The sequence below is a fragment of the Opisthorchis viverrini genome (assembly GCF_000715545.1).
Source record: "Opisthorchis viverrini unplaced genomic scaffold opera_v5_310, whole genome shotgun sequence".
NCBI classification, from domain to species: domain Eukaryota; kingdom Metazoa; phylum Platyhelminthes; class Trematoda; order Opisthorchiida; family Opisthorchiidae; genus Opisthorchis; species Opisthorchis viverrini.
The window spans coordinates 152,533-179,713 of NW_008751966.1; the positions used below are offsets into that span (position 1 = coordinate 152,533).

Here is a 27,181-nt window from a genome sequence, read left to right on the forward strand (position 1 = left end):
TTTGATTGGAAATTTTTTTATTCATGATAGAATACAAAAATGTTGGCTCATTATAGGTTATCGGAGGCTCAGAAGGCCTAGAGGATATCCAAGCATGGACACGAGTCGGATGGCGGGACCAGCACCAGCTGCCACAATAACACTGGAGGTTGAAGTCGGATTTGTGCTAGACTCTTCTGTCGGAATCCGTAATGAGTCTGCAACGATCACGTGACTTATTCGTGCTCTTGGAGGTTCTGTTAAAGCAAGCGAGGACACAAGACAACCAGCATGATCCCATCGAAATAGTCGACCCGAATTTCCACCTGCCATGATCCGAACATCCTCACCGGGAAGAGAGAATAAGCTCGTCTGCGGGTACCATTCTTCTGGAGCTATTGGGGGACGGGAAGGCAAACGTACAAATATTATCGATTATCAGAGCAGCAGTAAACACCAATCATTACTCTTGTGGTCCCGCTCAACAGTTCATTCTCCAGGAATGGATGAAACTAATGTGATCCTGAGTGGCCCCGCCATCGACTGAGAAAAAAGATCGAATGCCTCAACAAAGATTCTCATGTATATAGTAGTGAAAAACAGAACCATTTAAAGACATGGTAGAAAGCCCCGAGAGCGATAGTTGCGCAAGCTACTGAACATTGAATTGTTCGGAAAGTGCAGGATCTGAGATGGATAAGGATGGTCCCCTTGATCGGGTAATGCAAACTAATTTGAGAGCAAAGCAGTGGAAATCGCATCACGATCAGCTGAGTGCTCAACGACAGGACCCATGGAGTATTGTCCGATTGAGTATGCGATAATACACGACAGCAATCGACGACAGCTCTATAGTTTTCTGATAGTCAGAAAACCGATGGTTGCCATCAAAGGGATTGACCCTGTGAACTACCCAAAGGCGAGGACCTCAATGTTCGCTTTTTCTCTCTGATGAAAGGAATTCCCATTACATACATACTTGAAGGGATGCACCAGGTTTTTAATAGGTGTCATCGGTTTTTGCACCGAAGTTCAAATCCGTGTTTGCATTCAACTTCCGAACGCAGCTGGCGGGAGAAGTGCCGAAGTGATGCCGTACCCCAAGTCCAGTGACTAAATTTGCTCGTTTTCGCCTGCTTTTTAGTCTGATATGCACAGTCTTCTGGAGCGCTGAGAGGAATTAGTCGCATGTATTCTTTGCGAGAGGTTGCATCGGTAATGAAGTTTCTTGAGCCAAGGCTCACAACCAAATAATTATTTTTCGAAAAGGGCTACTTCCTTGCGCTGTTCTCCTTCAGAAGTTTGTACATAGCCTATGTAAGAGCTCAACAACTGAGGGGTTCAGGGTGAGGACGAAAATTGCACCAGGACAAGTGGGTTAAGGAACACATAATCGGTTTAAGAAGACTTCTACGAGCGCACATTGACAAAACTCAGGAGAGTAGGTGCACTCTCCTGCGACAGAGGACGCAAAGATGACGGTAAGCCGCAGACAGTTCTCTGCAGTGATAATTTCAGCGGGCTGTCTCGCTACTCATTTCTTATCTAGTAGCTTAAGAGCAATTGACTACAAAGCTCCTTTCACACGAGCCAGGCCAGCTAGTTTAGCAGCTTAGCTTAACCGCAGTAAGGGGCTGGCTCAGCTGCGACAGCGAACAATAAGATGAGCCCCTGCAGGGCACCTAGGAGATACAGCAACAAAATTTCAATTTATTAAAAGCACTAATGAATTTTGTGGTTTTTTGAAAGATCGAATTCAAGCCGTCACTACATCCTTTAGGATAATCTCCTCTTGTCGGGATGCTCGCAAAAAACAACAGCTATACGTCAAAGTTATCTAGAAAACCAGATTGCTTGCGAAAAGCAAGCAGATCAGAATTCAATGCATTGAATATGCTTCTAATCACCCTGGGTCCCTGGACAAACCCACCGAAGCCTAAATTAGGGTCATGCAGTTTGCTGTAAACACCGCCGGTCGACCCATTCATAATGATTCTTTGGAATTTAAAAAATTGTCAGTCATTGTACTGAAGTAAACCATGAAAATGCAACTCATTTATTGTGAAACTCACTATCGGGGACAAGAGGAACCACATATTTCCCAACTCGACGGTTCCACAGTGCCAAACGAGGGCCACCTCCAGTGACAAACCAGTTGTAGTCCGATGGGTCACAGGCTACAGTTGTCAACCAATTGCCAAGTCTTGGTCGCGCTAGAACGAGTTCATTGTGCGGTTGGAAGGAAGATGTACACTGATCAGAGTGACCGATTGTGCGACAGTCCCAAAACCGCACCAGTCCGTCCTCCGAAGAAGTAACAAACTGAGATGGATTAGTTTGAACCACGAGGCAAAGCTCACTTGTTTTGATCCGGCAGAGGAGATTGAGTGGATAGTAGAATTATGTGCAGTAAATTTATGGAGAGGAATCACATTTGAACCTATTGCATAGACATGAACTGATCCTGCACTATCACACACATACAGCTGGTTCATCTCAGTATGGTAGAGTACCCTTGTGATCTAAAAGGGTGCGTAGAGTGGAATGATGTAGGCTTACACTTGTATCGCCAAAATGGGAGGAAATTGGGGAAACACGTGTTCTATTCAGAAAAGTCAGTATCCTCTTGTCATCGGCTGTCCATTTGTAGCAAGCTAACTGATCGCCAAATCCACAGAAGAGGAAATTTCCGACGGTAGACAGCGCGTGCCAGCCCTTAGGATATTCCAGTGTGATGGATTCAATGGGTTTCGCCTCAAAGCTAGAATCTAGAAGGTAATTTGAGAGATAAACAAACCATCTATCTCTTACCATGGTACTGAGGGGATAATAAATGGATCAAGAGCCGACCCATATTTGTCCCAAAAACGAGGAGACGTCCACACGGAGACAAAGCATGAGAAACCACGCTTGTGTAGGCGATCTCACGCAGGTCGTTCACTGTCATTCTGGTGTCTGGATACCTAAAAATTAAAGCACAAAGTCGTACGACTGTGAAGCATCAACCGTGAAAAACTTTTTCCCAACGGTTTTAAGCGGTTTCGTGAAAATAAACGTGCGAAGCACGCACCGGAATACAGTCGTCAAGCATAAACGGAATAAAGCGCCCCATTGCAACTTGAAAATATAATACTTCGTTCCACAACATCGACTTCTACTTTCAGCGTACTCTATTGCATGAGCAATATCACCATGAGCAGACATCGCTACCTTACAATTCATTCATCCAGGCATTAACCTCCAATCACGTCACATGATCGCTTAAGAATTATACCCTACTGAGCACCACTGCAGTTCCATTGCTGAGTGTAGATTGGACAATCGAAAAAGTGGTAGGGGAAACATCGACGAAACCGATCCCCTAGTATGGGGATCCTCTGTAAAAGGGATTTGATCTTGACAGCCGTATCTGATTCCGAGGCAACTAATGTATCCAGATGTATCGCTTTACTTTTCAATGACACTGGAAATGTATTTAACTGTCAATTTAACAGGCTAGATTGGCAAGGACCAAGTGGATGCAAATATTCGTACGTATGAAGGAACATCGATTGACCGAAGCAACATGCTACATACTTAGGCAGCTCGAATACCGTGCCATTTGAAACACGAAGCGGCCTTCATGTAGTACACACAATTAGAGTCCCCCATTTACATCAAAGCGATCTCCAGATTAGTGTAATTCGTCAGTTGTGTACAATTTTGTGTTCAAGTGGAACATCAAGCTGACGGAAAATCGGAGAATACGCCCGAGTGATGAGCGAAAACGGTGAAGGGGTGTCGAAGAGTTTTCAGCAAGCTCATAAGCAGTGACTGCAATAAAATGTGCATCCATTTCTCAAACCGTATCAACTGAAACCTGAGGTGATCTCTGTTGAAGAATAGCGTAAACGGAGGATTTCATTGGGATTCAGTTGAGTCTTTGCGTTAACGCCAACTTAATTTGCAAATGAGTGTATTTCGTCTACAACGATTGTTGTCGCAAAGGTTAAGTTCCGGTCCAGCAGGCTCACTTCATCTTTAGTGCTTTCTCGCACCACGATCACCATTCGTAATCAGGCGGGCGGATTAGCGCGAACGAACAACGTATAACACATCAGATATTTCCTTACTGGTGGGTGAAGTTATCTGACATAGTCTTTGGTCTATTAATCGGGGCTCACTTTCGGTCACACGGCTAACGAAACTCGCAAGTTTGCACACAGTTCACTAAAACCCAACAATTTGCAGCCACAATCGTTCAATTGGTAACAACTGGATGACGGGGTAATTACAGACATGCAGTATCAATAATGAACCTGAGTGGTGGTGCTCGGTGGACAAAGCACTATAAATATGGGATATCAAAACCGAATTTCACTTAAAATGCCAGCAAAACTTCGATAGTATGAGACGACTGTAGTGGCGACAAACCTGTTTGACCTGTTATATGTTTCAGAAACCTGACCGCAGAGAGCTGAGGACGTTAGAGAAAAATTTCAGCGTTCGACCATCTATGTCTTCGGAGCGTTTCCAAGTTTGGTGGGAACACCGGATCAGTAATGCTGAAGTACGTCAAATGATTTTCGGAACGAATTCGCCCACGATAGATGAACTGATCACACTCCATAGATTGCACTGGATCGGTCACGCGTGGCGTATGCCAGCTGACCAACTTCCTCGAAAAAACTTTTCCCATGGCCACGCGAGGGTTGGAAATGAGCCAGGAGATATCAAGCAACTGGACCCCCGAGACGAGACATATCAATGTTTAGGGACATTGACTGGCATGGCCCAACCGTGCGCCTAATAGTGCGCATGCATCAAAGTTGTTACCCTCCGGATCTCCTCAATGAAAACCCCTGTATTAATGTATCAATCATATCAGCTACCGCCTCCAATGAGTAGCTGTCCATCCGTGCCTCTCCAGATCATCGGCAAACGGAACTGTGATAACCATAAACACTGTACGTGTGCGGTTTCTACAGCTGAAAATAATGACGATTTTTCGGTTGAAGGTAACTTGCTACGAGCTCTCAAAACCTAAGACCAAGAAAATTTTCCCCAGGACATCACATAGAGGTCAAATACCAAGTGAAGCAATGAGGAAGAAGGAAGAGTCCACTCGCTTCTGATATTGGACTAAAGTGTTTCCCGGGTCACTCTATTGACACTTGTTACCCTCTCAGTCAGAAGACGTCGCAATTCTTAAAACCGACATTCTTGATCTTTTCTTCGGTGAAGTAATTAGTTGCATTTCGAAATAGAAAAATTAGAAGCTAACACGGTTTTCAAAGAATTATATTGATGATAAGATAAGTTTACTGGACGGAAGGGATGAGAGCTCTGGCAGCACTTAACAATCACGGAAGTTCACCCAGAAGCAGACACTCGAGTGAAGGCGTTCGAAGTTGGAGATGAAGTGCGATGATAGGCGTGAAAAAACAAAACACCTGGTGAAGACGACTGTTCACTCGTTATCAGAGAAGGAATGAGTACTAGAACCTGGAATGCGATGTAAATCACTCGATGACCACAGAAAACCTGGGAAGCAAAAGAGGGACAAGTAACGATGTGGTTAGAATTTCACTTCAAAATGATCACAAAAAACAGGTTATGCAGGCAACAGATTTACAAGGCAACCCAGCAGCACCGAGTATAGAACATTCTGGTTCAAACAGAAAATTGCGACGTGCAAAGCAAGCTGCAGTACATGGAACTGCTAGACCGACTAGCTTGTATCGGTTGCTGAGGTTCTCATCCGCCCAACGATATCGTTCAGCTCAAATTACTTCAGAGGCTTTGGCACTCAAATGGAAAGTGCGACTTAATCAAACAGTTCCAAACATGCAAACAGAAAGCACAGTGTGTATTTTTGTGAGGGGAACGGTGCTAGGTGCGTAGCAGGAAGCAACCACGTCTCAGGAACTATCGCAATATAACATTCTTGAAACAGGTGTATCTTCCATAAGTATGGTCAGCCAAAGTATAGTCAGCAAGCATCTGTTCGCGATTGGTGACCCTGGAACCTAAAGTAATGATGAGAGCTCCATGTCAACCATGAAAGAAGCCCAATATCCTAACTCAACTGGAAAAGATGTGTTGTACAGGGATTTTCATATGCTAGCGTACCAGATGGTTCAAGTGGTTAGAGCGCGAATTTACTAACCTGAAGGTTCACGGTTCGAACCCAACCTCTGCCTCTCGATTTCCCCTCTCTAGGCTTGGGCAACCTGGTAGTATCCCAGCCCTCATGCCTCCTTCGTGTGGCATGGCAGCTAGGCACCGAAAGGGTGTCACAGTTGAACTGATTCAGTTCCAAGTCAATGCTAAGACTAATCTCGATTGGCCTAAATCAGTCAAACTGAATGTTCTTCCGGTCCCATGCGTTCCACGGAGAGTATACTCATAGGCTGTCCGGGCCAAAACAAAAGTAACGAAGGCGTCAAACGTTTCGTTCAAGAGCTCCAAAGCTACCTGAAGCTCGCGGTAGCTACTTAAAGATGCGCGCGTCTGTCACAACTTGTTTTCCGAGTGATAGTCTGCATAATGAAAGCTTCTAAATTTCTCCTGTAGGTACCACGAGACGCTGGACCTTGAGTACACAACTTGAAGACCTTGTGGCCTGGCATTAACCCCATGTAACAGGATCACATCACTTATACTAAGTTACAAGCACAGACAACTTATTCCAAGATGGCGAGGCAGAAAATTGAGAGCTACGGAAAAGACTGAGAGTTAGGCAATTATCAGTAGGAGCCTAAATACATGCCAGTACCGTGATTAAGACCAACGGCCCTATGGTACCTGGCCCATTGTAGAAGACACAGGAGGCTAACTGACGTGGGTGATAGACATCAGGTGTGGAGGCAATCCGCAGAGGTGTGGCCAACAAACTGCATGTGTACGACGAGACACTGTCCGCGGCAGATGAGCACCCACCAGTCAGTGAAAGATTGTGAATTCGAGTCTCATCCTCGGCGTCTCTTATTCCGACTGCGCTCTGTATCCGTTCCTCTACTCAAGAACCCTTGTAGTGAGCACATGTGAAACGTAGATCAACAGGGTCTCAGGCAAGTGTTGCTCATCGGTCTGCCACACCAACACCCCCAACGGATCTGATAAGTGGAACTTACTCGAATTGGGTGTCATTGGGTCATCCAAGTTGCTTAGTTTCGGAGTGGCCAATCCGGCGTTAAAAGCGCTTGGTAGCGGAGTACTATCACCACGCGGAGTGGTGCTGGCAGCGTGCGGCGTTTGTGCTCCGTAAGCGAGCTAACAACAGAAGGAAAAATCATCTCATTTACAGCAACAGATAGCAAAAAATGCAATACAAAACATCGCAAGCTTTTCGGTAACCAATCAGCTGCGCAAACAGTTGAGAAACATCTCCAGTCATGGTTTTAGATGTACAAGATATCCGCACACAAAGGTTAAAGTAAGTGATCAGAATATGGGCCAAACGGGACTTGATTTATGCAAATAGCCCACGGAAAATCGACAAAACAACCAATATAATCAGAACGCATTAGGCACGAAACATTCAGGGACCTGTTAAAGCTTGAATACCTGAACAAAACAATGTTTCCGGTCAAAGCCAGGACCAATGCTGCTCACTTCGGTTGGGGAGGGGCAGATCAAAATTGCATAGAACCTATTCTGTTTAAGTGAACTCCGCAAGAACATGGTCTCTAAGGTGGACAATCATAGTCGACCTCTCAACTGCCCAGTGTAGTTGTATACCAACACCCAGTGAGATTCCAAGTGATTCTTCAAAAGATCGCTAACAACCACGTTATTAATGGGGCTGAAATAAGCCATTATTTGGTGCGTACCTGCGGTGTGCGCATTTCGCGCATAGGAGTGACGCGAGGAGTGGTAGCGCCGTATTGCGTATCCATAATGTGGCCACCGCTGTCCAAGAGGGCCATATTCTCCCTCGCGACGGGAACCTTTTTGAATTGGCTGTGCAACTCAAGGACAACGTGAGTAGGTGTTGCGTCGCAGATGATGCCCAGAAGACCTTTCAGTGTGCCCTGTATAACGGATAGGATAGCCACGCATGAAAGAAACTCCAATTAACAATATTTGCATTAAAAATCTCATTGGGGGTGAGTAGGCCGGTAACCGCGAATTTACTGGTACTTGATGAGGTCATCCGCGGTAGGCGACTAGCTCAACAAGAAAGACAGGAAGATCAAATTACACTGACTTTAGGCTACATGATATCGTTGATGCACTATATCCAGGAATACTGGAACCGCTCGCGTTGACAGTCTTGTACAAAAAACTACCGAATTTGTTGGTAACCGTAGAGCAGCTACAACCCAAACTCCTTGAAAGCTAACGACGACCGAGCAAAATCGCATGGGGAATGTGTCATTGTGCGCAGCTATCAAGACATACGTACAAACATGATGTCCGAAGCACCCCCATTTGGCCCAAAATTGGACAGTGGGTATAGTTGAACGAATTACCGTTCGTTCATGAGCCTATGACTCAGCATACGTGCCGTGGCCGGCTAAAAGCACAACACGAATTCGGCCCATATGCGAGCCTGGGAATACGACTGTGATAAGCACGAAGCTTAACTGGAGTTTTACGTGATTATGATGTGTGAATTTTATTAAAAAGGACTGTCTTAGGGAAGATACCTGAAGAGCGACAGCAGCCCAGAGGGGGTCAGTGGGCACTGTTGCACGTACATAACGATTTTATTGCAGGGTAGTTCCTAATAGTTAATATGTAGAGAAAAAACTAGTTACAACACGGAATTACCTTAACTATTCTTGCCGTCTTCCCGATAAGTTTACGTTCCATACGATCACCACGCCCGCGACCGTCATGTTCGAAACCGACGTTTCGTGCACCATTGAGGGGGGTGATCGTTCGGAAGTCGTTTACGGCCTTTTGTTGTTCGGGCGCATTCTGTGTACTGTTCAACACAGCTAATTGACGAGTCTGCGCGACAACCAAACCCGCATTCTCTAGATGCGTTCGGGAATATATAAATGCCCACGAACGATACAAGTGTTTGACCTCTCCAATTAGACCACAATGGGGCTTCTCCAAAAGTCTTACTGTCTGTTTTACCTGGATGAGATTGCCATTCCGATCCATGGCTTGGGCTGGGCGGCGGCGTTGTGTGTTCAAACGACGCAAAGCTGTGTTAGATTTCAAATTTACAACTTTTCCGAAGCACGTAAGGACGGAGACCTGTTCCGGCTCTACGTTTACCACGACACCCACAGTTTGCGGATCAACTTGGACAAGATCCATCATTTGAACATGGCCAGATGAATCCAATGTCGATGCCCGATCCTGCCAGAGACGCAAATCTTTGGGTGCTACTTTCATTTCGTTCATACTGTGGTCGGACAATACTACGGCCAGACTGGGCTCAAAACGAATAACCAATCCTGTCTGGTTGACGTGGCGACCAGCGAGGACCTGAAATAGTACAATATGAACATGCATATGAACACTTCTCAATTAGAGCTAAACACACGATCAATAGGATCCACATGGATCGAATAAGACCTGAAAAAGTAGGGTAGCTCTACACACTAGAGACCCCCAGAGAGGAAAGACCTCCTAAAAGTGAACACCTAACGTTATCGAACGAGCGGTCGCTAAAAAAAGTGGCGAAATATGAAGGTCCATAGGAAACCATTTGCAAACTAGTTTGTTTGACAAGATAAACTAAAGCCATCTCCACGCTGCATTTGGTCGAAAACCACAACTAAAATAATAACTACTAATCCCTAAAATAAACGAGAGCGTCATTGCTATACGTTTCAGGTAACTGTACGGGCACTTGATTTATCTATGGCTGCAGGCGCGAACTCACCTCAAAGCCACCCACACTATACTCTCACCCTGACCGTTTTTTTAAAGATGGCCCATATAACCAACTGGCCTCATTACTTCACTGCACCCACAAACGAATTCAGTTCGTTTACAACGACCGCTCTTAGTTAGTTGATTGACTTAGTTGGTTGACTTTTGTCTTAGACCAGTTGAACAAACAGCGGAGCAATTATGGAGACGTGTCTGGAAAAAAATAACGGGGCAAGTCGAATTAGAATGACCGTTCCATTCTGTCCACACCAGACTGCAACGACTTTACATTATGACTGCCTCACCAACCAGCCAATTTGGTAGCAGAATTAACCTGTGGTGACTGACCTATCCTTCTATTGGGTTGCCATTGTGGTCCGGTTCAAACAGTCCCTCAGAGTGCATGAGCTGTCGGTTATACGTGCATCACTTTTCAATACTAAGTGATGAAGTCCACCATCAAGCCCACTGAGTGTTCCAGTTCGTACTGGTCAACAAAGGTATATTCAGTTGTATGAAACCGTTCAAAATCGTTCCAATCGTATCCCACCAAATCTGTTGATCTCAGAGAGCTTTAAAGAGCCATGAGATCACGGAGAAGTCAAGTTTAACCAGGCTACTCGGTGAAGGGCGGCTCATGCTGTCACTCAACTTATAGCCTAAAATGGCTTGCCACTTCCAACCTATGCGTTGGGATGCTGGTGTTTCAATCACCAAACAAGCATGAAGATATAAACTGCAAGGATGCCTTACAGTGGTCACTCAACCAACTCCCAAATCTCGCTGCGTAGTACCCACAAAACGAACTACAACATTAACTCGGTCCACGAACTTTAACCCTCCATTCCACTTTTTGTATCCTTCCTCGATGAGACCAAATTACCAAGCTTCGTTACCTTACCTCACCAGCCATATAGCAGCCATATGTCGCACCTTAAAAGGTACCAAATTTATATATGTAGTCAAACTTTGCTTAACCCTACTTGGGTCTGACTTTTACAAAAATCGTATCTTAAAATGTCGCAGTTCCTCATACATGCCCACATATTTGCAAAACAGGCTAATATGAATAGTGAAGGAGCTATACTTTCATATGTTGCACCTATCAGTCTTGGGTACGCGAGCATGGCATTTAGGCCTTTTCAAACTCCCCAGTTTCGTATGGTTTACGAAGCCGCATGGATTTCTGGAAAGAGGTATTGCAAGCAATTACTGTCCACCAGTGTTTTCGCTTACTTGACAAGTAATGGATTTGCGTATATTACGTCCAGTCCAAGTGCTTCAGTGCCATCTATCATCATATAGGCTAAACAAGGCCAGGTTTGTAAGAATGCAGGAATCGGCATTAAGTAGTTAAATGTGGATCACTGTGATCGAACACTATGCTGCCCATAGAGCATACTGCTGCGCACCGGCCTGAAATCGAAGTTTTGAGTATGAGGGCAATTCGGACCATGTTACATCATACTCTCCCTAATTGGCTACAAAAGCCCAACTCTGTGTAGCCCGCGAATGGTCTGGGCCAATAGTCCATCTGGTGCATACACTACCCCCAACATGCTTTCACTCTTCACTTCATTTCACAGTCAATCTGTTAATAATACATATCACTGGCTTTAGAACTGCTATTTCCGGCTGAATGGACTGAAGTACGCTTACGCTACCACCATTTTGCGCAAAATGGCATATGGTATTGATTAGCCTGCTTGGGACTATGTTGGTCCGATGGGTCAGGCAAACCTCGAAACGGTCATCAGCCTCCTAATGCCTTGCGATTCGCTAACAAAACCAATTTTTTTGTAAAAGACGATTAGCTGTATGACTAACGGAAGTGACGTTGTCTGGCTTTCTCATGGTACTCATACTTCCTTAAAACTGGTTTGAGGGGCACTCGAAATGCTCCCAAACAAGGTCACCCATGGTTACGCTATTCGGGCGATGGATTGATCTGAGTGGCTTACAGGCAGACTTAAAAAAACTCGTGATGTTCGGATACCCAAACCTAATAAAATGATTGACATATCTATCGTAACATTCGGTTTATTTACGAAAGCCGCGGGTGGAACCTCTGAGTACAACTGCTGATATATCGGTTGTTCAGGTACTCATGATCATTAGAGAAATCCCTTGATTAATCAATCAATCAATTTACCAGCTATAAACCGTGTACCATAAGCACATCATCTCCAGCTGCCACAGCTTCGATCATCGGAAAACGGGGGAGTGTGAGGCATACAGCCATATTTTAAACAAATAGCACACCACATGCACAAGTCATATTTCGTAAACGTAATTGATAAGCTACGTGGTCAAAAACCGACACGAACAGAGTGCTTTAACGACAGAAACAGTGGCACGTCTGGTTTCATCAAATTTAGCTTGAAAACCCGGGGAGCTGGATAAATTTGGTAGGAATCGACCAGACGCACGGTACTGCGTGGTTGTTGTGTGCTACCAGAAGAACGCATTGGACACTCAGGGTGACAGATGGAGTTAGTCCACTTGTTTCAGAATGTCAATAGGTGCTTCGCATCAGAGAATCATTGAGTTGCTAGTAAAAAAAACCCACATACTCTCTACGACGACATGAACCACCTCATCTCCCTTTTCTTCAAACTGGGTAAGGAATCATCTTCCAAATGGTCCAGCTATGTCAGTCTACTGATGGTAAGGGAAAACAAACTGTACAGGCGTTGGTGGACGCATCCCTGCCCCTCGACACGTTTTGGCCACATTTCTGCAAATAATACCACCCAGTTGTGTTTCGAATCATTTCACAGCTCCTTTTCCCATCTTTGTTCACTGGCGTTTCCCTTCAAGATGGATAACCTTTATTCATCCTTCCAGGTCCTAAATTTAGCTTCCGCTCAGACAATAACTACCAAGTCAGCTCCCCTAGCCCCATTTTGTCCAAATGCTTGGGTCAATTTCGACCAAAGGCAACGCCAGCTCGAATGATCACAAGTATGAATTTAAGGTACACCGCCCCACAAGTATTACAGGTCCGGTCCTCCAACCTAGACCCCTGGTAAAACAAATGTGATTGCCCCATTTGGGCCGAAGGTTTTTGATCGCATTTGGCATGTGGACCTTCTCTCCAGCCGATCTATGTAAGGCTAACATCCAAACTTGATCACTTGGAACGGAAGCTTCTTGCAAGGAAGCTCTATACAAGAATCATTGGGCGGCGTTGTTTCTCAGATCCATAAAACCAGCGCTAGGGCATGTAATCTCCTCACACTATTTCACATTTACATGGACGATCCCTTATCCTCCATTGCCTCTCCTGTCTATCTTTGCAGACGTCAGACAACGCCCCCCCCCCAACGCCATTCTTCATCTGGACTATCTGACTACCGGGTATAAAGCATTACGAGTCTGAATATCGATCTCACTACCATGTTCGGCTGCAGTTATTCGAATTCGACAACATCCAACCCATCCCAGTCTCTCTATCGTCCATCTTCCTTCGTAACTCCATCTCCGAACTAAATAGCTTATTAGGATCCACTATCATTCCTCCATTCTTCTTCTTTCACCAGTTTTGCTTTATCTTTCACCGACGGTCTATCCTTGCGCGTTAAAGTCCCCTCGACGCGGGCAGGTAGGAGGCTTCGTCTCCCTTTTCTAGCTTTCAGCCCTGCCCAAATTCTCATTTACAGGTTTCAAATTTACTATATCCCCCCTTGTGTTTAGAGTAGGGTTCCTCGTCCCATCCTGCCTTCTCGCCGGATCACCCTCAACGCAATACTGTATGCTGAAATGACATCCCTTCCTGATGAAGTGTAGCACCTTGATCTACCGTTACTAGAGTGGAAAGGGTTCTTCAGAGCTTGTCAGTTCTTATTCAGACATCACGCCTTTCTTCATCAAGTTACTTGTACACCATTCACATGTCAGGCTAATTTTTATTTCAATCCACTTTGAGGTTTCAAGTATGTTTACGGATTGTTGTCTAATGCTCTTTGCGGTGGCTATTTAAGCATGGGTTCTTGCTTCCCCTGCGATTCGCGTATGATGAAAAATCTACACAGGCACAATGCACGCAAACAATGGCAACGACTGTTCAGATGCTGAGTACCACCATGTTATGCTTGTGCACATTCAGGAAATTAGTGCTGCAGTTACGCTTGGATTTGCCCCTTATATGTGGAGAAGTAGAAACAAAGTCAAGTTATTCTCAGGGAGTAAACGCAAACGGCTGGTTTTAGACGATGTATGCTTAGCTCCAGACGACATTGCAATGCCCCTAATCCAATAATGACTACCCGACAAACGGACTGTGTAGAAAGCAGGTGCAACATGTAATAAAACAATAGAATATGCGACGAAAACCCAACAACCCCATCACCTAGAGACCTCCCAAGCCAGCTTACAACCTCGTGGAGCCTTGTTTGCACAAGTCAATATCTCAGGATCGATAGGTCATTTGTGTGGGGCCGAAAAAAGGAACTACAGATAATAACCAACCTTTACGTGATCACCCTGATTGAAGAACTTCCTCAATTCAACCGGAGTGAAAGGAATGGGTTCGTGCAGATCAGAATGATTGGGCTGCACAACTATTCGATTATTTCCTTCAATCGAGACCACTCTTCCACGCAAATTCTTCAAATCTCCTTCACAAACCTCCACCACATCACCTGGTGTGAAGCAGTGAGTGATGGTCGAATCCGTAACTGGGACATTGCCTGCTGCAGCGACCGCTGTTGCCGCCACCGCTGCCAGCTGCAAGCTGTCTGGCGTTTGGTGGAATCGCTCAAGTTCGGCAAGCGTGGGTCGAATCCCCTCAATGACCTAAAAACGGAGGGAGAAATGCGAATGAACGGTAAGTCGGAAACTTAAGCACTCCGAAACCTTGATGGCTATAATTATTACAAGCACGAAAGCGATTCTACCACAATTATCGTCATCAGGGCGACAGTGTTGGACAGCGACAGAACATATATTTTCGGAAAGTAATGAAAGTGAAAGAAAAGGATTCAGTGAGAAACACGGACGACACCTGGCATAAAGCAACGGAAAGGAAACCGAATTCTTCAAACACGGGCTCGAAACATCGACATCTTCCCGAAAAACTAACGTGATGAAAACTGCACGCTTCCAGACAACTTACCACAGCGCTGATTCGGAACTGTTTATGAAGGAAACCATCTGAGTCGTACCGGTTGCCCTCAAAGATAGTCCACGAACCATCGCGTTGAATGCGGTCGAGTGCTTTATTCGGGGCAAACAATGCCTGAGGAGGTCGTCTGAAGCGTTGCGTTTTATTCGAATCTTCTTCTTCGGCCGTTGCGCGTGACCTTCTGCGATCATAGTCAATGCGCGGGATTAGTTTGAGAGAGACCAGATTTTGCGCGTCTTCTACATATTCCACCTGATAAGAATTGAGGTAGAAAAGGATAAGCAGACCACGTCTTCAGACAAACCTACTGAGCAGTGATAATGAAGTCCATCCGTTTGCAGTGTAAATCAGACTGTAAGCGATCTAACACCGAAGGTGATGAGAGGTTTCAACAATATGCGTCAACCACGAGAACAGCGGTAACCGAGTAGCGAAATATGTATCCCAACGCTGTTGCGTATGAGAACGGGCTACGGAAAAAACAATGATCGAAATATGAAGGAAAAAATTGAAGTGTGAGATAAATTAAATAAATAAACGGCTGTGGAGGGAGGTTTCACGCTGGGGTAGCAAAGGGAAACGGGGATACATCAACTGACCTCTACGAACGTATCATGAAAACTTTAAGAATAAACAGGTAGAACATAAGGTTGACGGAAACCCGGAGACTGCGCCTACCTGATGACTCACAATCGAGAGCACGGTCTCCTGATCACACCACGGAGTGGAGTGAATCAACAAACAATGACCGTTTCCAAGAAGCTCAGAATTCGTAAATAGATTGAGTCACTGAAGTAGCCCCGACAGTGATTTGTGAACCCGCGCTACGGAAAAGGCTGTTTGTTGCACATAATTTTAGAGGGATATTAACAAGAATTCAGAGAGATACGTTGCAAACTTATGGGAAAACTGCACTATGTAGCACGCATTCACGAGTTGCAAGTTGGAATGTGAAAAGGGGTGGCAAAGACCGATTAAGGCAAATCACATTACAATGCCATGTGAAATTGGACTGTATTTGAGAAATACACTCATTTGGGTTCAAGTAGATCATAAGGTTGACGAAAACTCCGGGACTGCGCCTATCTGATGAGCCCCAAGAAGGGGGGAATGGGCGTGGGCTGTTGAAGAGTTTTCAGCAGCCTTGTGAGTAGTTTCCTTTATAAAAAGGCTACTGTTTAGATTTTCAAGGATGTGACAGAAAAACTCCGTGTTGAAAGAACAGCCTTGTAATTGTGACGAAGTGAGTGAACGGTTCGGCGTGACTTTTCATTGGTGAACATTATATTAAGGGGAGATCTTTACAACCCACTCCAATAAACTTTCTGGTCCTTGTGATACCTGCCATTTTTACCGTAACCATGCTCCAAAAACACTCCAATCATGTATCTCGTTGCTTCCACTCTTCCCTCCCTATTTCTTGACACCGATTCCTCTTGGGGCAGTTTCCGTGTACGTCGCAACCTCAAACTCGATTCCTAATTTGACCAAAACAATGACATCATCAACTCCATTACCACTGCTTGGTGCGGAGTTCACCTTGATAAAAAACTTCGTTTGATCTGCAAAACAACAGCTTCTGTGGAAGTAGTCAGTATGGTTTTATGCAACTATTGGAGTAGGTGTCTCGAAATCGAGATGAATAAGACGCGAACCTACTGACTACCATGATGCTAACGGCGCACACTACTGATGAGGCATGCGGGTAGCCAGTGGTCTCGTCGAAGCTCTACTCCACGTCCAATGGAAGGTGAATTCTATTACGGAACTTGTGGAACTGCATTGCAGTGTTCGTTTACAGTTGCGTGATAGTCTATGAATATCCATCAAAGTTAGGGAAGAAGATGCGTGAGAATGCTCAATTTTTAACAACCATATGCATGAGACATTTACTTTCCTGTCCAACAGTTTGTAACTACCGAATTGGTTTCTGATAATTAACGAATTCGCGGTGAAGGGCTTTCCCCCTTATACTTCTAATGCTACTACTATGAAAAGCCCTGGATTTGGATCCAATCTTGGCTTTCTGATTGGTCTTGTTTAAACTTGAGCAATCTGGCAGTAGCCAAGCCTTATGGGCGGCAGCTATTGCCCCAAAAAGAGCGTCACAGCAGAGTAATTTACGTGTCTAAGGCTTTCGACCGAGCAGGACACGATGAACTGATTGAAAAACTCTTAATGAATGAACTATACCTGAACTTTGCAAACCGCATTTGAAAGTTCCTGACAAGCCACTCGCTTCAGGTATGTCTAGACCGAGTTCAGCAAGGTTTTTATCCTCTTATCCATATACCAGCGATATTCTTTTACACTTTTGCAAACGATACAACCCCATATTTCTTTCACTTACTACTCAAGAACACCCAACTTATCTCAGATTACACGTGGGCACATACGTGCCATCAGTACGCTGAACACATTAACAAAAAATCAACGATTATGGCCCTTAGAGTTGAGCTATATACAGTCCTAAAAATTCGCCCACGGCTGTCGCTCCCTACATCGCTCTATCGTCAGCCTCTCGCTCATTGAAGTGCCTGCTTCTTCGCCTATCACTTTCGAGAAACTCTAACTCGTCCCCTCCTGTGAAATTAAGTGCATTCCGACCTCCGAGAAACTTCAGTTTTCCCGTTATCGCAAATACACCCCTCCGATTGAATTGTCTCCCGTACAGGTTCCAGATCCGTCCTGCTACATTGTGCTGACATACTTGGGGTGTTGTTCCTCCTGCATATCAATCACTCCTAAACAGTACTGGAAGAACAGCTGCGCACCTCATTGGCTCCCTTCTTTGATCTACCAGATGCCGCCTCTCTCCCGCCACTGTGTTTCCAATACCACGGTAAGCGTCCTACTGATATCGTTTCTCCCATTCCACTCCCGCAATCGGCCGACTCGTATGTGATGCTCTGGTCATTCGCATCACCAGACCGCAATACCCCAGCCCGCAATTCCATTAAGACTACCCACTATTAAGCCCACATTTTTACGCAGTATTAATCGTTCGTTTTCCCTGTACAAATGTAGTTTATTTACGTCTCAATGTTCATTTCCTGTTTCTGATATCTAGCATCTTAGGAGGCATTTGACTATGGATCCTCCGTACCTCTGGCAATCACCATTAAGACCAATAAAAACCCATGAAGTGTCTTTCTTGGAAGGGCTAATTGCAAAGTATATGGAGTCTAAAGGACAGCGGAAATCCCGAAGCCCACCAATTCTGACCCCGACCGAAACAAATCATGCAAACGAAACCGAAGTGTGTAAGGACATGTATGCATCTCGTCCCAAACAAACAAAAACTTACCAAAGCAAGGTCATCTCGGTAAAGTCCTGATTTGACACGAACCCATTGATCGGCTTTAAGCTGGCCAGATTCCTTTACCACTCGCATAACTTCTGTCATTTCGCTTATTGGGACTAGTTGCTGCTTGTATTGCGATAGCCGCAGTGCGGTTATGCCCTCTATTGCTTGTTTCACATGTGTCTGCTTGAAAGCCTCGACGTAAATGTAACCCTTTAAGCCTTCTTTTGCAAACGCTGATTTAATTTGTAAAGGTGTGTCTGAGTATTGGTACGCGATGAACTTTCTCATCAATGCCAACACTGTTGCCTTCTCTTCGCCCATTTTACACCGCAACGCCCACAAATTTGGGTCTTTTATGCCAGGAAGACGTTCCTTCTGGATAATGCTGTCGGCCATCGCCTCACCGTCCCCAAATCGATCGACATAGTTCTGCGACTCATAACGCTCTTGATAATACCGCTCAATCTCCTCTTCATCTTGGTCCATTATTTCCCGAATTCGACGGCGTGAGTCCAGTTCACGAGCCGCTGGAACAGCATCAAGCGCTTCTTCATCTTCTGGGCCGATTAATTCGTCTTCGTCTTGGTACTCATCATCTTCTTCCTCTTCCTCTTCATCCACTTCCGCTTCAATACCCCAGCCCGCAATTCCATTAAGACTACCCACTATTAAGCCCACATTTTTACGCAGTATTAATCGTTCGTTTTCCCTGTACAAATGTAGTTTATTTACGTCTCAATGTTCATTTCCTGTTTCTGATATCTAGCATCTTAGGAGGCATTTGACTATGGATCCTCCGTACCTCTGGCAATCACCATTAAGACCAATAAAAACCCATGAAGTGTCTTTCTTGGAAGGGCTAATTGCAAAGTATATGGAGTCTAAAGGACAGCGGAAATCCCGAAGCCCACCAATTCTGACCCCGACCGAAACAAATCATGCAAACGAAACCGAAGTGTGTAAGGACATGTATGCATCTCGTCCCAAACAAACAAAAACTTACCAAAGCAAGGTCATCTCGGTAAAGTCCTGATTTGACACGAACCCATTGATCGGCTTTAAGCTGGCCAGATTCCTTTACCACTCGCATAACTTCTGTCATTTCGCTTATTGGGACTAGTTGCTGCTTGTATTGCGATAGCCGCAGTGCGGTTATGCCCTCTATTGCTTGTTTCACATGTGTCTGCTTGAAAGCCTCGACGTAAATGTAACCCTTTAAGCCTTCTTTTGCAAACGCTGATTTAATTTGTAAAGGTGTGTCTGAGTATTGGTACGCGATGAACTTTCTCATCAATGCCAACACTGTTGCCTTCTCTTCGCCCATTTTACACCGCAACGCCCACAAATTTGGGTCTTTTATGCCAGGAAGACGTTCCTTCTGGATAATGCTGTCGGCCATCGCTTCACCGTCCCCAAATCGATCGACATAGTTCTGCGACTCATAACGCTCTTGATAATACCGCTCAATCTCCTCTTCATCTTGGTCCATTATTTCCCGAATTCGACGGCGTGAGTCCAGTTCACGAGCCGCTGGAACAGCATCAAGCGCTTCTTCATCTTCTGGGCCGATTAATTCGTCTTCGTCTTGGTACTCATCATCTTCTTCCTCTTCCTCTTCATCCACTTCCGCTTCGTCGTGGAACATGTCCTGAGAAAAAAAACATTTATTCACATAAATCAGTTGGGGAAGATAACATTTTTAAGATTTACAAAACTGGAGATTTAGTGAGATATAATACTACCACGAAGTGAGAAATTTGAGTATTGATCACATATTGGGTATTGACAGGATCAAGCAATCGGCGAAGCCCGATGTGCAGATGCACCATGAAATCGTTCGAGTCTAACCAGCGAGTTGAGTCTGCAGAAGGCGTAAAACATCTTAGAACTGCAATGAGCCGTAGAGACTAGCCGTTGTCCCAGGCCGGGTCTATGGAATTCGGATAGCAGCCTGAAACACAGAACTACCAACCCCCCCCCCCCCTTACAAGTTGAGGAAACTTTCAACTCCACCAAATTTTTTTTCTCCTTTACGAGCCTCATGCTTGAGTACTGTTCACTTCCGAGTTCACCCTGACTTATTGGATCAAACACATAATGCTATGTCTTGTCGACGACCCCATCGTTGACTGAAAATACTCGGTCTCTTGTACGTCGACGAAGAGTTCAGTTGTTCAGCTCTTATTCGCGTACCAAAGGTTTATCGGTTACGGCTATTACAGTCCATTTACCGACCGCTGGGGAATAAAAACGAGACTACCACGTTTTGGAGATGGTGACTTAACCAATTCATTATCGTTCCGCTGCCGTGTGAAATGAAACGGCTACACATTGAGGATGATAGCCTTGATACGCGAAAGTGATCTGGATATGGAGCTGGATCAGTGTACTTAGCTATTGGTACTTCGCGTCCTAGTGCTCCGAAGAAGCGGGCAACCCGAGGTTAAGGTTTTCTTACCATGTTCCCAGGTCGGTTTCAGTCAGCACAGGGATGGGTGAAAATAGCTCTGCCAGGTAGATTTTGATATGTGAAGTACATGGACTGATCGACAAGTTCTACGTAGAGTGAGGATAGACTGGAGCTGTGTTGAACAGTAACACGGGGATGGTTCTACGCGTATCACTTACAAAGGGGCCGTTCAATGGGTAGACTTCAGACCAACAAGACCTCCTGGTCCTCCGAGCTGCGGGTCGAAAGACATGCGACGATAACCACTTCTTCATCACGAGTTTTGTTTTCCAGCCGGATTTCGGACAACGATGGTGACATCGCATACAGTAAATTTCATCTGAGCCAGCCATTCCACATCAGGTTTAGTAGAATTCTCTGCTCACATCGACTCGGTTGATCGTTGCGCTGCTAGTTGTCCCCCTTTGACTTTTCCACATGCCGTCTCTTAGCACTATTAAGCTGTTAACTATGACGGTACATGTTAATTCCTCGGCTACTAGTTCCGGGACTACTGCACCTCCAATAGCCTTACCATTTTCGTTGAGATGGAATGGTCTTACTCATACCCAATTTGGAAGAACCCACAGGCCCTCACCCTCAAGCACATGTCTGTGCAGTTGAAAAAAGAACCGAATGTCCCGGCACTGAGGTTTCTAGCCACTGCCTTAATCGCGTTCAGAATGTTATCACTCGCAATTACTGAACCTTTCTATAGAGGAAAATGTAGGTAGCTCGAGATAGCTCAATCGCTAAGGCGCGGAATTACTGACCGACAGATCCGTAGTACGAATCCAACATCCACATCTCGGCTGCTTCTATTTAGGCCTCGGCATCCAAACAGTGGCTCAGTCCCAGCGTATCCTTCGGGTGGCATGGCAGACGAACGATTATTTATCATTTAGCAGTAAAAAAGGGCTGGGTGCTGCCCTGGAACCCCAATACTCCTGCAAGTTGATCGGGTGCAACAGAATGCCACCTAACAGTGTGATTTTGGTCACCGATTCCTTGATAAATTGAACCCTCGGGGCAAGAGTTTGCCCAGCAATCCAACAGATATAAGTAAGGTCATGAACTTCCTGTCTTGGATTCAATACATAACTAGTACGACTTTCACGGTGTGATTATCAAAATCAACCACCCAGGTAGGAAAATTATTTTAACACCATCGCGGACTATGCGTCCTACTGAAAGTGTGGTGAACAGGAAGTGCGATAGCTGTAAAGGACGAAGGAAAGCTCCGATGGGCAAGATACGTCGCGCAGAAAAAGGGAACACAAGAGGCCGCATAAAGAACTAAGCTCCTCAGACGGCGAGATCGAACAAAACACATCGACCGTATCCCGAAGGGAAAGTTACGGAGCTCGCCGGAGGTAAACGAAAGACCTGAACTATCTTTCTTAGAAACCCCGCGCACTATTAGTAAAAAGGTGCAGGAAAATCCGCAATCCAGCGGTATTCCCCAATCAGAAGGCGAAAACCTCTTATGATGGTCGTCAGGCTACAGAGGCCACACTAAATTCCAAATGACTATGGATTTGCTCAATTTCCAACGAGACGAGAAAAAGGAGTGATCAGATAACTGAACGTGAATGATGAAACTGGCACCGAAGACAGCGGTATGGTTGAAGAAGTGTTCATATTTCCGCTCCATCTCCCGGAATGACCACAATTTGCCAAAGCTCCTGAGAATCCGAGATATGTATCAGTTAGGTGATCAGCTGAAAACTCTGTAGTACCAATCGGTTGGTTCTGGTAGAGCTCATACGAATATATTGCTGAACTTACGACTGGAGAGTTCAAGTGCTCCCTGAATGAAGGAAGGTTGCAAATAGATTGTCACTCCTGTCCTTGAGGGTACAGAACCTAACTAGGTATTAAATGTCGACTAACTAGAATCATCAGAAACCCGTCCAAATCCACGGGACGAATAAACCACAGACAGCCGAATACATGGCGGACAGCAAGTTTCCCAGCCTTGCTCTTCGGTAACGGGTCCCAGATCGGATAACGAAATATTAGCTAGATTGACTTCCAAAAAGTTTCTGACTAGGTCAACTATGGATTTCGCCAAAAGCTTGTGGCACTTCGGGCAAATCCTACACACGAACGGGGAAATTTTGAAATCAACGTGGTTGTTTAAGATAATAAAGGAGTCACCTATGTAAAAAGACTCGAAGTTCGAGTTAATCCACCGTTTTCAGATGTACGACCCACGGATATTTACACGAAATGTACCGAAAGACTAATGGTTAGGGAGTTCAAACAAGCATGCTGTCGTAGTTGGAGGATGGTACTCACAAAACTCCGAACTAGTTCACGAAAGCGCATGCATTTACAGTTCTTGACAAACTGAAGTTTTCTTATATTCGATTCACACTGAGAAATGTTTGTGCTGCAGAAGAAAAGTTTTGTTGAATCACGAGCCGATGCCTACTCTAAGTGCTCGCCCGAATCCCAAGCGACGGAATGTGCTCCATTCACCAATCTCCACTAGCAACTACAAAACCAAGCAATATGTGCCAAAATTAACGAAAAAGTCCTAAACGCCAATGTGAGACTTCAGAACGAGTGCTACTAGTGTACACATCCTTGTAACTAAAACATAGTAAGAAATAGTAAGAAAAAGAGTAGGTCTCTCACCCTTCACCTGCTACAGGCAGTACCAGGCAATGCTTTCCTAAACATATCTGTCCAATACGGAGGACTGATGGAAAAATAAAAGTTCTTCGACTGCAAACAATGACAGAATTTAATGCGTTCTTACAGAGCTCGCAAGTCCTCAACATCTGTGACTTGTAAGCCATCAGTGCAAACTGTCAAGAGGGGATTTCCAAAACGTTCTAGGCTTGATCGTTCAGCTGCAACACCCTTCAGGTGCCTAGTGCCATGCAACCAGAAGGAAGCACGAGGGCTGGGATACTGCCAGGTTGCCCAAGTCGGGTTGGAACCAGCACGTACCCATGGGAGCACAGTGGTATTTAAATCAACCGAAAGGTCTCGCCGCTGATCGTTACAGAGATGACCTAGTTTATCGACACCATCGAAGAAGGCACCGTACTCAGAAGTCCCATTCGGATGCGAACGTTTGTGTCCGCTGAAAGCTACCTTCGCTATCAAGAGAACCAAAGTCCGTTACTAGGATGTGACCGACATACGAGGAACCATCCAATTCAATTTGGTTCCAGTGTGTCTCCGGAAGATCGCGAAAAGATGTGGGTCGCTGTTACACTATAAACATAGATCTAGCCTAAAACCCAAAAATCTTGAAGTAGTTAACCTATTCCAGATCCTTAGCAATCACCTTTAATAGAGGCACGAGTATCTACGTCACAGCAGTGAATTTGAGTGGCCTTCTGAGCAAGGTGGATAATGTCAAATTTGCAATGAACTGACAGTCCTGATATTCTTTTCACAGACACGAGATTGCAGCCAGAGGTCAACGGACCTACCTAGGTACCGGATTCCCAAGGTAATCGCAACACCAACATTGGTTGGTTGTGTCTGAGGAGTCACAGCAGCCGAGAGGCCCATTATCGACTTAACCGTTGGTCAGAAGCGCACGCGGTCGGTACAGGAATGCATTCGCTTTGGTATCATTGCAGCTCCAATTGTACGCTGATCATCTGAAGGCGTTCTCCCGAATCCGTAACAGCGAACACATCCTTGAAGTAGGATTTATCTCTACATGTGATACAACGTTTACTAACTAATACAACGGGCCGAATGTGGCACCCTTTCGATGCACAGCCATCATGCAGCTAGGAGAGACGAGACTGAAGAAGACCTCCGTGAAGTTGAGACTGAATCCTAGCCTGAACTTTGACGAAGCATCGAGTGAAAAACAGTAGAATCGAAAAATCTACACCATTCGTGCACATTTAGACAGAGCAGCCTATTAAACCTGAAGTGTCCCATAGGTAGGTTCAAGTTAAAGGAGCACGAGGAACGTAACAGAATTCATGAAAATTCATGAATTCATGAAATTTACGAAAACAAGTAGCGATACGACATACAGCACAAACTTACCCGGAATGTATCGACGACCGCCTACAAACGAAGCTTGACAGTCTCGCTCTCATGCCAACAAGAATGCGCTCGTACGAAGCGATGAAGCGATCTTCCGGGAGAAACTTTCGATCATCGTAATCATGAAGAACTTCTGGTTGACTTCCCCAAATCGTCTTTTTCCGGACGACCCCTAATGGAGGCTAGTTCCAAACCTAGCCCTGCTTGGATACGCCTGTACGGCCCTCCTTCCACTCTCGGTTCACACAATGCACCCGACTGGAACCGTTCCCCCCAAGCCGCAACCCTTCCACTTCCCCAAGAAAACCTGTCCGGTGAGTAGAACGGCATAGATGGCTCAGTGACTAGAGCGCGAATTTACTTACCGGAAGGTCTGTGGTTCGGGTCAGACCCCTGTCTCTCGACTTTTCCTGTCTAGGCTTGGGCGACCTGGCAGTATCCCATCCCTCGTGCTTCCTTCGGATAGGATGCCAGCTGAACTCCGAAAAGGCGTTACAGCTGAACGATTTATTTTATTTTCTACTAGTGACGCCGGTGCCCTACGCGATAGTAACACAATTGGCGTCACGTAGAATACCAGTCAACATGGAGAAGACCTAATATTTTGACATAAGAAAAGCAATTCGAGCTACACAGTACCACGATGAGGTACGTGCCTCATAAGCAGACGTACCTGAGACTTGCTATTACACAGACAGAACCAGGCGTCCGAATTTAGTGGCCCGACTCAAAGCTGTCATTTTGTCGTAGTGGTCGAGCTCCTGTGCTTCAATGATCCTGTGGGCTTTACTGGCTGAAACTCAGTTCCTTTCAACCATGCCAGAAAGGTCAAAGGGGAGCAGCCCGACGAAGAACGGCTGCTACCCGTACTGCGAGCAATCGCATTACGGTGTGGAGGTAAAGTCATACTGTCCTCTGCGATAGGAGTGTGAAGGCAATAAGGTGTTTCCCGCAGGCGATCAGCATGTCTATATTTATTGAAGTGGCGATGCTGCCTTCCCCCCAGGACGGACGGGATAGAAAAGGTCGGCGTCGAAAACCGCACACTCCGATCGCCCAACGGTTGACCGTGACCGACTTTTGGATCAGAGGCTAGGGTCACGGTTCCTAAACAAAGTCTACATCCTCTCACTGCCCTGTGGATCAGACTTTTGAACCAAAGGCTCAATGTGGGGTACCTCAACTAAGCCCTCTTCTTCGGCCTGGGCAACCGGAAAGTGTCATCCGCCTTTGCAGCTTTTCACTCACCGGCCTGCTGCCAACCCCCTAGCCACTGTTCCGTGTCTAAACCCTCGCCCAGAAAAATAAACCGAAATAATCACCTACTAACCTCAAAAGATCTGATCCATGTTGCAGCCTTTAATGTCCTACTCCATGTCAAACTGGGCAACAGGCATCCCTTGCTGAAACCTTGCATTACCTCTCTATCGACGTGTTGTGTCTCCGAAACACGCATACAAGACCCTACATCAGTCGCGCTCCTCAAACCACTTAGGATGAGACCAGATGTTCCACATTTCACTCTTTAAGCATTCGGTGATCCTTACGCGACGGCTCGTGGTATCTACGATGTGGGAATGGCACTCAGTCTCAAGGATGAAAGCGCCTTACTGGACTGGCCCCAGTAAACAGCCGTCTTTGCACTGTGCGGTTGTCTGGCTCAAGTAAAATTAACGCAAGTCGATGCAGCAAACGATGTGTTTGTCGTATAAGCATACGCCCCAACAGATGGTAGTTGAGACTGAGGACGAGTTTTATCAAGCTCTGTAACGACTGCTTCGACCGGCAAGAAGGACGGATATAATAATCCTTGCAGGTGATGTGAATGCCCAATTTGGAAGAATCACAGCTGGGTGGTAAATTTGGAGTCGACGTTGAGCGTACGGATGATGGGGAGTAACTTCTTTAGATGTGTACAAATTGTCGACTGTTCCTAGCCAGTACGAACTTCCAACACAAACGCACACATCGAGTTACTTGGAGGACATCTACCACAAGGCAGTCTTGGACTCATTTGGATCATGTGGCTATCCGTTACCGATAGAGAACCTCAGTTGAGGATTGTCGTTCCTTCTGGGGTACGCAACTTGGCTCTGATCACGCCATCGTGCGGGTTGATTTGGCTAGAAAGCTACATAAAACGCAAAGTCATGAGGATGGCGAAGACTGCTTGGAGGTTGAATGGAAGCGAGTTACTGAAGCTAGACCTTCAGTTTTCAGAACTGTCTGTCCAAAACATCTACCGCAACTCAGTGAACACTGGATATCGTCGAGATAAGAGAAATTTTATTGAAAATAATCGTTCAGCTGTAGCACCCTTTCGGTGCCCAGCTGCCATGCCACCAGAACGAAGCATGAGTGTTGGAATACAGCCAGGTTGCCCAAGACTAGACGGGAGAAATCGAGAGGCAGTGGTCGGACTCGAACCACGGATCTTCCGGTCAGTAAATTCGAGCTCTAACCACTGAGCCAT

General features: G+C 45.6%; 1 protein-coding gene across 1 annotated transcript; it reads right to left on the reverse strand.

Annotated features, from left to right (window-relative positions):
• Positions 1–57: 57 nt before the first annotated feature.
• T265_09833 (hypothetical protein) lies at positions 58–27,181 on the reverse strand (the record flags this gene model as incomplete). Its single annotated transcript, XM_009176019.1, has 14 exons — positions 58–374; positions 2,052–2,301; positions 2,340–2,501; positions 2,539–2,747; positions 2,791–2,942; positions 5,433–5,502; positions 7,095–7,233; positions 7,794–7,994; positions 8,737–9,408; positions 14,269–14,595; positions 14,915–15,175; positions 19,234–19,878; positions 25,074–25,206; positions 26,952–27,181. 14 exons carry the CDS (start codon positions 27,179–27,181, stop codon positions 58–60), a joined length of 3,768 nt encoding a protein of 1,255 aa, XP_009174283.1.